Source organism: Amborella trichopoda, chromosome 13, assembly GCF_054954075.1.
Source record: "Amborella trichopoda isolate Santa Cruz 75 chromosome 13, AtrichopodaSantaCruz75HAP2 v2.0, whole genome shotgun sequence".
In the NCBI taxonomy this organism is placed as follows: Eukaryota; Viridiplantae; Streptophyta; class Magnoliopsida; order Amborellales; family Amborellaceae; genus Amborella; species Amborella trichopoda.
In genome coordinates, this window is record NC_142348.1 from 49,387,538 (window position 1) to 49,398,374 (window position 10,837).

Here is a 10,837-nt window from a genome sequence, read left to right on the forward strand (position 1 = left end):
ATCAAGGCCAAGATGATAAATTTGAAAGTTTTTTTATGCCAAAATTATAATTTTTAGTGCATTTTGAGGTGAGGCATTATTTGTTTTGATAAGACAGTAGTCCTATCAAAACATTTTCTTAAAAAAAATATTCCTAATTAATTCTCTCTAAAATACTTCTCCCTCAAATATTAGATCACAAACGTAACGTATCATTATATATAGGCTTCTAAGAACTAAAAAATATTTCTTTGAAAAATATTTACGAGTTGAAATGTGGAATCCTGATAATTTACTGTTAAAAGAAAAAAAGATCATAATTATTCGTCATCAAATTGGGTCGTTGGAGGCGAGTCATTGACGTAGCTTAATCTACCGATCTTTTCAATTTTTTAGCTTAATCTACCGATCTTTTCAATTTTTTTGAACTTTTTGGCATACGTAAACTGTGAGATTATAAATAGGATGTATAAAACATCTTTAAACTAAAAATAAATGGTCGTACAGTATACCATCCCATGAGGTATTCCAAATATATCTAAAATAAGAGTCACCTGATAATTTCTAGAGTATTAGATGGACTGGCAGACCACCTAATAATTTGATTTGTGCCATTCACCGGATAGGACGGGATTAATGGCCGCCTCCACATTTTTGAGAGTGGAATAAGTTGTCATTGAGGAATAATCCCTACCTTTGTTGAGATTTGCAATGTCCTGGCAATTGAATAGTGTAGTCCACCTTGTCAATGACTATAATGCCCCCTACAAAGTATCAAATGATACACTTCCAAAATGCCAGAAACAGGCATCATGCCAGCGTGATGATTACTCACATGTTGAATGGGCAATCGATCATATTGTAGATTTTGTCAAAGAGCTACTTAGGAGAAATTCTTTTATACTAAATGTTGGATCTACTTTTGGTTATTAGAAGATTATTTTTAGGGTGAAGTTTGTATGGAGTCAAGGCTCTAAATAATCAAATTAGAGCCCACTTTCAAATAGTGTTGAGAAATGTGGTTTTAATATTGAAATTTTTTTATTAGCCTTAAAATATATTTTTATATTTAATTGTAAAATTTAAAGCTTAAAAAATAATGTAGATAATGTAGATCTATAAAAACTTTAATGACTTAAGGATTGACGGTCAAAAAATGCGATACAGGATGTACTAATTCCAAAACTTGAAATCCATATTTTTTTTTTTCAAGTCTTTGCATCTTGATGTCGAGATATCAATTTGGGGATATTTGGGCATCAAAACAACATTTTTTAGTGAAATTTTTTGAGAAAGCCTCTTTGATTGTTTAGATCCTATGCTCTATATAAACTTTTCCCTTATTTTTAATATAACAATTTTGGATTCTTGGTTTTTATACATCAATATTTGACCATAAAAAAATTGCAAGATCCCTGCTTAACCTTATTTTTTTTGCCATAAACAAAGTACATTTATTTTAAGGTTGGTATCTTCGGCTGAAGAAGTTACATCTCCACGGTTTATGCTCTTATTTAGGGTCCTAAAAATGCTCTTAGATTTTGTTTTATGGGAGGGCGTGAATAGAAAAAATGCTATTACAATAGTAAAGTCTTTTGATTTCTTTGTTTGTTTATTTCTCATAGAGAGACAGAGGAAATTAATCAACTAAGCTTATTTTGTAGGTATTCTCTCTTTATAATTTGAAGGTTACCTCCTTTTATTAATAAAACTTACTCTTAACCTTTAAAAAAAAAAAAAAAAAAAAAAATTCCTCTCTTTATACTTGAAGGAGCATATTTCGCAAGGTCTTCGTTGTATAAGGTAAATAGATGAAGGATTGAAACATCTCATGATTACATACAAATCCATTTATGTTTTTTTTTTTTCGTGGGAATGGTAAGAGTGAATTTCAATTAAAAAGGAGCATAGCTCCAATTTTTTATTTTTTTAAAAAAGAAATAGAGGAATACAAGTGGTACTTCCTACTTCCATAGATGGAGTATGGCTCATACTTGAAATAGACGATCCTGAAAAAAAATAGTGGAAGATGGAACATCCATGGAAGTGGAAGTAGAGATGAAGATGATATATTGACAAATTTATGAGTGGCGAAACCAGTTTTTGAGGTGAGCTCTTAGGTCCACCACATGTAAATGCATCGATCTCCAAAACTTTTCCAATATTGAAGGGAAAGTTTTATACGCGTTACCCACATATAAAATATATTTGTAAGTTCTTCTCAGATATCTGATCTAAATGGATTGTTGGGATAACTTCAGTTATAATGTCATAAGTTAGTTTCAGAGCTTCTGGTCTTGATTGTAAGGTTTTGATAGTATGTTGTATTTGGTTTTTAATTTTTATTTCTAAATTATTTGACATGAAATTTGTGGCGATCTCACTTCTTAGAGGTGGATTTTTTTTCTTCTAATTAACACAATGACCAAAAATAAAAGCAGTACGTGTGACATAATGACTGAAATTATACAAAATAGTTCATTTAGATTTGACATGTCAATGATATATTTTATATGTGGGTGGCACCAAGTTTTTAGATTAAAAGGTATCGAATATTTGACAATTCACCCATTTTTAACAAGTTTACAACTTTGTGTCTTTTTGATGGGGTTCAAATTTACAAGAAAAAAATGAAAAATGTTAAATAGTCATATCTAAGGTGGATTTCCATAATTTCCTCTCATTTTTTATTAACCTTTTAAATGGATGTGTTTGCAAAATGCATCACTCTTAGCCAAGAGCAGGTATACTATGCTCCCCCAAGAGCGTAGTTTACTTATACTCGCTCGGTGTTAGAAGCCTTTATTGGTTAGACTTTTTTAATCCGAAATTTTGAGAACCATTTAAGGATTATAGGATAATTGCGTTTTTAAACCATTTAGATCTCAACGTCTAAAAATTGGATGGTCCCTATTCAATCCCAAGGTATTATTTTTTTCAAGTGCATGAAGGGCACAATTAGGAAATTTTTTATTAGAGTTAAGGTACATGTTCTAATTAACCCTAGGTGGGGTTTTACCCAAAGGAGTAAATAAACTCCTAAAGCCCATAACAAAAATGGGCCATGGAAAACAACCCCGGTTAATCATTTAAGAGTCCAATCGGAGATCAATAAATAACAAGAAATAAGAGGCACTACAAAGCAGTTGAGAGCGTGTTCGTAATTTTCCATCCAATCGAGGGGCACCAAAGTCATTTTCCTGAAATTTTGACCTTCTAATTATTTACGACTTTTTGCCTCACAATGGAAACACTATAAAATCTTTCCTCTTCACTTTGATCGCCTAGAAAAACCAGCGTAGAAGAACAAAAATGATTAAGGCATCGTCAAAACCCTAATTCGTTTAGCATAGGGCAATGATTCATCACCGCCATTAAAGCAGCACTGTCAACAGTTGTAGAGGAGCCGCAAAAAAACTGGAAATTTGAAGCAGAGTATTGGGGTTTTGTGCTGTGCTTTCCTCTGGTTTTTTTACTCCGCTTTCTCATCGCTTTGCGTGTGTAGTAATGGCGGAATTCATGTAATTTGCGGGTTCGAAGATTTTGTTTCAGGCATTGAAGAGTTGCAGAGGTTTTACCAGGTACTTTAACCTTTACAGATTCCTCTTGTTTAGGGAAGGAGCGGTATTTAATGGCGAATTGAATGAGGAGGACTTTCCTTCGATCCGTAGGTGTGATGAAGTCGATGCGATTTCGACCCTAAAATTAGGGTTAATGAGTTCACTTCGGTCGAATCTCGAAATCCTGCTGCAACTTGGAGTATTTGAAATTTGAAAGAACCAAAGTTTTCTGCCTATTTTCACCTGTAAAATCAGCTAAATTTGGCTTATTGACAGGGAATTGAAGGTTGGCGTGTGCTAACAATGGAACTATGGATTGGCCAGAAGATGAAGTCTTCCTGTAAATCTTTCCGGAAAATGAAGTTCCTATTGGAGTTTTGACTGGGAAATGAAGGCTTTATAGGACTTTTCTCCCGGAAAAGTAGATTTTAGCTGGAGAACAAAGTTTTCCAGTTTCAACGTGATCTCTTGACTGATAATTGAGGATTTTGTCGTTTTGGATCATCATATACAGGAAAGTCAAGTTCCAGTCCATTTCAAGCTAAATAATTGAGCTTCTCTTTTGCTTTAGAGTGACAGAGTAAAGCTATATGGTTCAGTTTCAGAAGACAAGCTTTTGCATATTTTTATTTTGCGCTGAAATCGGACAAAAGAGAAGAAGAAATAGGAGCTTATGAAATGAGATGCAATGAGAAGAGCAGAAGCCTTTGCAATCAATTGCCGGAGAAAGTGAAGCTTTGATGATTCCGACCATTTCTTGCCAGAAAACCTGAAATTTTCAGTTGGATCTTCCGCGGGAAAATGATTTCCAGGCCAAATTTGAGTCCGCAAAAACAAAACACTCATCATCCACGTTCCATTGCTTTCGTGAACTGAACTTTTTCTGACACCAAAACCCTAAAAAGAGAAGATGGTATCATACTCCATAAGCTCTCAAATCCTAATTTTATACATTCTCATTCTCCTTTTCCCCTATATTTGCGCTCAAATTTCAAGATCGCCGTGTCACCGATTTTGTGGCGGAAAAAAGCTTCCCTTCCCCTTTGGCTTTTCAAGCAATTGTCCAATCCCTTTAAACTGCTCTATCAAGGGTGATATCACCCTCCATGACTTCAAAATCCTCAACATCACCGTTGATGGTATCTTGCTTGAATACCCGGCGATTTGTAACCGGAAAGTCTCAGACCTAAACCGTCTTTTTGGCCCAAATTTCGCCATAAGTTCTCGAAATGGCCTCTTACTCCAAGACTGTAAAAAATCAGTCTCGGATTGCCTCATCTCAAGCTCCTTACTACACGACAGATTCAATATATCACAATGTAGGGTTTCAGGGAATATTAGTTGCTTCTCTGCTAATGATCAGGGATACTTAAAATGGAAGGAAATTAATGGAAGCGGGTGTGGTTCTTTGCTATCATCTTTTGCTTTAGACCAAAGTAGAAGCCCCAAGATTTCTCTGGATTTTGAGGTGCTTGAGCTTTCATGGTGGATGACAGGAAATTGCGACAATACGTCTTGTTCAGAGGAATCGAACTGCTCGGAATTTGAGATTCCAGTCACCGGAAGACATGGTTTCCGGTGTAGTTGCAGACATGGGTTTCATGGCGATGGGTTCAAAAGGGGAGATGGGTGTCATAAAGGTAGGAACTTTGATTGATTTTTGCATTGGTATGGAACTATTGTCTTTCTTTTTTGTTTTCTTAGTTCATTTTGCGTGAGAAATTTGGCCGGAAGCTGGTCGGAAATTTGGCCTGAATTTTGGGGCTTACTTCCTCCTAATTTTCAGTCACTTTGAAAGTTGGAACCCAAAAGTCATTTGGACCTAATTTCCACCGAATTTGGCCTTAACGTTTGAATTATTTCTTTATTTCAGTGTCTCTCCCATTTCGGGAGGGTAAGATTAAATTGACCAAATTTAAGTCGGGAATTTCTCTAATTGATGGTTTTTTTTTTTTGTCATCTTTAATTTGCTATTTTCCCTGAATTTTGCGGTTGGTTTTTATACGGCCGAAACCTAGACTGAAATATCAGAATTTGTTCTTATTTTTCCAGTTCCAATTTTTTCCATGGCTCTCTCGTCCCCAGAAAACGGTGGAAAATACTTTTATATTGAAAAGAAAATCGAATAAATAGTAATAATTTCAGGAAAAATATTTTTCTAATTAAAAAGGTAAGTATTTATTTCCCTATTTCTGTCTTCTTTCATCTGGTCTATTTTGTCTAATTCAAAGGAATTTTTAAAATAAACAATTGGGTCGTCCTTTCTCTAGTCTCCAAAAGGGACAGAAATTCCGGAATTTGGATTATTATTTTCCCATTGACCGCCTACCCTCAAGGTACGCCGCTAATTTTGGATAGAATCGTGAGGTACTCTAAACTTTTGCTTTAATGACAAAACAAACCTGGCTTGTGATAGTGACTTTTTTAATGGCTTGAAATAATAATGGTGTTGGGGCATAATGCTCCACCACTTGCAAATGTGGAGAGAAAATAGCAGGCCAGAATTATTGGGTTCTTTTTTCTCTTTTTGGATTCTTGAGCATCATGTTTTCTAAGTCACATTTCTACTAAAACTGCTCAATATCATACATTGGGCCCAATTTGTTCTGACTTTGTTTTTGTTTTTTTGTTTTGGTGTAAATTTTGATTGACTAAAACAATGTAAAAGACTGTTTAGTATGGAGAAAATTTTCTTCTTCATACTGGGAAATTATGCTAATTGTTAAAAATATATTCCAGAAAAATAAATTCCATGTTTTAAGAGAATTTGGTATGAATTCTCTCAAAAAAAATGGAATTTTTGTATGTAAGTGACAATTTAATCTTCTCAATGGCTGGAAGCCACAAACTTCTCAATTTTTTAGAGACTTCTGATTACAGTAAGAAAACTATCTACTATGTTAGCAATTGTGAGTCTATTTTACAATAATCTAGAAATGCAGAGAATGCACCTAGCCGAATAACATGACTCATTTATAGCATTTTATTGGTCTTTGGAAGAGCTCTAGTAATTTTTGTATTTTCTTATGAAGCAGCATGTTTTATATTTATGATATTGTGAGATACATGGTGTCTTATATGGTAAGTTGTGCAGTTTATGATGCTTGGTGTTGGAAGGTGCACTTTTGAAAGCTAATGTGACACTTTAAGAAAGTTTATCAATCCTGTCATTTGGGGAATTATTTGTGAGATTATTATCACATGCTCACAAGGTTCATCACTTATCAGGAATTCATCTATAGATCCTGAATGGTTTGATAAATGACAAAGTTTTGTTTTTCGGTAATGCTTATTTACCTCTTATTTTTATTATGTTTGTTCATTTCTTCTCTGAATGCAGATTCTTTTAAGTGCAATCCGTCTAATTACATAAAGGGACGGTGTGGTGGTACTACCAGAGTTGTTGTCCTAATCGGAGGTAAATCAAAAGCTGGACAATTTTCTTATTCCTTAGAAGTTGATATTGTTCATATTAGAGGAAGATACTCCTTAATGGTCTAACATTTCTATTCCTGATCTTGGAAACGTAATATACTGTATTATAAGAATGAGCTTAGGCGAGATAATTGTTCTCCACATTCAGAAAACATAATAATAAGGCCCATATAGAGTTCTTATCCAAAAGAATATGTTTATGCATATGCAGATTTAATTATCATGTTCAAATGGGGTGTCTTGGATTTTATGCATGATGTATGAATGGATAATGTTTAATGACCAAGTGGGAGCAGATCCTCTTACAGAAGTCAATGGGAAGAACACGACTGCCTCCTCAATTTAGAGGAGAAAATGACTACTACTTTGCTATTACTGTACCTCTCTGGAACGGGCCACATGTCCATTCTACGATATTTAGATCACACTGCCTTCTGTTTTGTATGAGGAAAGTGCTTCTAAAAGGTAGCCAGAGTGTGTAGCCACACAAAAAAAGTGAGCCATTTGAGGTGCACTTTTGTGATCAAACAAATACATATGAGCAGTCTGCTTTTCAAAATTTATTTCATCAACTGCCTCTTTGTATAAAGTTGACCATGGGCTTCATGGGAAGCATATTCTCATCCAGTGTATTATTGAAAACCATCCTTATCACTATCCGTTGGCTGAGCCCAAATACTTGGAATAAGGCTCGAATGATGATGATGATGATCCTTATTACTATCCATTGAGATGATAGATGGTGATGCAAAGGGAGTGGCACCCACCAAAACAGGACATGAACACGATCGCAGTCTAATCTGTCTGTGATTATCCATCATTTCAAATAGACGGTGATGACTTCCTCACCAATCGAAATTAGCCGTTTGTTTGAGGAAAATTTCTTCCATTAACAGATTCAGCTATGGAAAATGCAAGCCCCGTCTTAACAATGGGAACAAGGCCTCCTAGAAATTTTTCTTTTTTCATACTTGGGAACCAAAATCCTACTTTTAGATTTCAAAACAATCTCACCAAAAGTTTTTTTCTCTTGATTCTAATCTTTTCGGTTATCAATCTGAAGTTCTTCTCATTTGCCATTGTTCCCCTCATACAGGTCTTCTTGCCGGAGCTTCTATAATGGCTGGACTGGCTGTCCTCTTCTATTGCCTGAGACGCCAACCCACTTGCTTCCGCACTCGAAAGAGCAACAAACACTTGATCTCAGCGGCTGCTCACTCCTTCACGGTCCCTTTATACCCTTACCGAGAAGTCGAAAGAGCCACCAAAGGCTTCTCTGAAAAACAAAGGCTTGGAACTGGAGCCTATGGCACTGTTTATGCTGGAAAATTACATAATGACGAATGGGTAGCTGTAAAAAAGATTCGACACAAAGACACTGAAGGTATTGAACAGGTAATGAATGAAATCAAGCTTCTCTCTTCAGTGAGCCACCCCAATTTGGTGCGCCTCTTGGGATGTTGCATAGAGAGAGATGAACAAATTCTTGTGTATGAATACATGCCCAATGGTACAGTAGCACAACATTTACAAAGAGAGAGGGGTCAAGGCCTATCATGGAATGTGCGCTTAGCCATAGCCTCTGAAACTGCACATGCTATTGCTCACCTTCACTCAGCGATCAACCCCCCCATATACCATAGAGACATAAAGTCCAGTAACATACTCTTGGACTACAATTTCAACTCCAAAGTTGCTGATTTTGGCTTATCAAGGCTCGTTTTAAGTGAGTCTTCTCATATATCGACTGCCCCTCAAGGCACCCCTGGCTACTTAGACCCGCAATACCACCAAAACTTTCATTTATCAGATAAGAGTGATGTTTATAGTTTTGGGGTGGTCTTGGTTGAGATCATAACAGCCCTCAAGGTGGTGGATTTCAATAGAAGCCAAAGCGAGGTGAATTTGGCTGCATTGGCGATTGATAAGATAGGGAAGGGCCTTGTTGATGAGATTATAGACCCTTTTCTTGAGCCCCATAGTGATGCGTGGACTCTATCGAGTGTGCACAAGGTGGCTGAATTGGCCTTCAGGTGTTTGGCTTTTCACAGAGATGTTAGGCCTTCGATGATGGAGGTTTCCACTGAGCTTGATCAAATAAGAATGAGTGGATGGGCTCACATGGAGGTGGGGGGTGTCAGTTTTGCGGGTGTGTGCACCTCCCCATCTGTTCGTTCCATTGATAGTGAGAGATCGCATAAAGGTGCAAGTAAGAGAGACGACGGTGGTGGGGGTGGTGGTGGTGGTGGGGGTGGTGGTGGGGTGGTGGTTTCTTCTTCATTGGAGGATTTGAAGGGGGGTTCTCCTGTGTCTGTGCAGGATCCTTGGTTCAGTGAGCAAAGTTCTCCTTCGACAAATAGCCTGTTGGGTAACGTGGTTCAGTGAAAGTTGTTATATGTTCTTGTGCTTCTTGTTTATAACCGAAAGAAAATGAAATTAAGTAAAGTTATGTAATATTCAACTTGGAGTTCCTTTGATTGGTGGGTTTGTTTTAGCTTTCATGTGCTGCTCGGTAACTATGACTACAGGGCCTGAATCACCCTGTGTTTCAATACTGAGTTGATAAAATATTTTGACCGCCATGAGTTCCCTCTTGACATTTCTGGATTCTAGTTTACCATTTGGCTGGTGGGATCGCGAGAATGCCTGTTGATCAGTGATTCTGTTCGCTGACTGGTTTTGCTGTTTGTAGTTAAGCTCTACGTCTCTCCCTCCTCCCCCAACGCACAATTTTTCTTGCAGCCCAACGCGGCCTAGATCTGCATATGGCGTTAGTCCTTACGCACAATCCAACTCATAGTTATCATGACCTATCAAGACCATGTCGGACCGTGGCATTAGTCCTTACGCACAATCCAACTCATAGTTATCAAGACCGTGGCGGACCGCAGACCGATGTCTTAATTGGTCTCGATTAAAGTATAAATTAAGCTTGTTAAAAATCGGTCAAAATTAGTGTTTGGCTGGTTTTCGCTTGTTCAATCAGTTGGTTTAAACCGGTTCGATCTCATAAGTCAAGGATAACATAGCTGCTGGAATACTACTATGTACGAGAGTCAACCATCCGGTCAAACAAAGAGCGACTTTTTTCTAATACATTTTATATTTTTTAGGGAAATTTGTACATAAATTGTGCTTTATTTTAGATAGTCAAGAATAGTGTAATGTATTTCATATTTTACAATCAAAGTTTTATTTTTTTTAAAAATATTTTAATAAATAAGATTCAACTAGAATTTGGTATGTTTATTCTTTTTACAATTATACACCTATATAAAATATTTTAAAAATTATTTAAAATAAAAATTATCAAATTGCCCCCTTTTTTTTTTTATTCTTGGGTGGTTTGCTAAATTTATTTATTTGAAATTATTTGAAATTTATATTTTATAGGTTTATAATGGTGAAAAGTATGTAAATATCAAATTTGAGAGACAAAAAGATATAAAATTAAAATATAATTATATTCTAAAATGAGATTTTATTATAAAATATAAAATATAAAATATATAGGTCTCCACCCACGTGTGTAGGACCCCAAATAATCATCATTAAATTTGACACAAATTTATAGAAAAGTCAAGTCTTACACCCATATGATAATGTTTTAGAAAGCCGACAGTTGGTTGATTTTGACTGTATTAGATACCTAACCGATTGAGGAGCTGGTCCGACCGGTTGGATGATCTCTCAGTTTCTTAAACCCTGGACGGATTAATTCTGGTGAACTCTAGAGGGTTAGTAGTTTGTGTGCCATTTGTTTTCTGGTTAAATGTAAATATTTATAGCCGTATGTAAATCTGTTGGTAGAGAAGCAGGGCAGAAAGGCCACCTAGGACTAACAATTTTGACAGAGTAAAAGG

At 36.0% G+C, this 10,837-nt stretch overlaps 1 protein-coding gene across 2 annotated transcripts; it reads left to right on the forward strand.

Annotated features, from left to right (window-relative positions):
- Nucleotides 1-3,265: 3,265 nt before the first annotated feature.
- LOC18446012 (Protein kinase superfamily protein) lies at nt 3,266-9,435 on the forward strand. 2 transcript variants are annotated; one of them, XM_020674580.2, is made up of 4 exons: nt 3,266-3,560; nt 3,816-5,179; nt 6,880-6,957; nt 8,071-9,435. In XM_020674580.2, the coding sequence occupies exons 2-4, from the start codon at nt 4,450-4,452 to the stop codon at nt 9,357-9,359; spliced, it is 2,097 nt and encodes a 698-aa protein (XP_020530239.2). In that variant the 5' UTR covers nt 3,266-3,560; nt 3,816-4,449; the 3' UTR covers nt 9,360-9,435. The 2 variants fall into 2 exon arrangements, with proteins under 2 accessions (XP_020530239.2, XP_006856200.2); XM_006856138.4 differs by having other exon boundaries at nt 3,266-5,179.
- The last annotated feature ends 1,402 nt before the right edge of the window (nt 9,436-10,837 follow it).

Bases quoted from the DNA above. Each gene is read 5' to 3' on its own strand.
- LOC18446012 (XM_006856138.4), top strand. From the start codon at position 4,450: ATGGTATCATACTCCATAAGCTCTCAAATCCTAATTTTATACATTCTC. The intron at 5,180-6,879 runs GTAGGAACTTTG...CTCTGAATGCAG, and splicing joins GGGAGATGGGTGTCATAAAG to ATTCTTTTAAGTGCAATCCG. The intron at 6,958-8,070 runs GTAAATCAAAAG...CCCCTCATACAG, and splicing joins AGTTGTTGTCCTAATCGGAG to GTCTTCTTGCCGGAGCTTCT.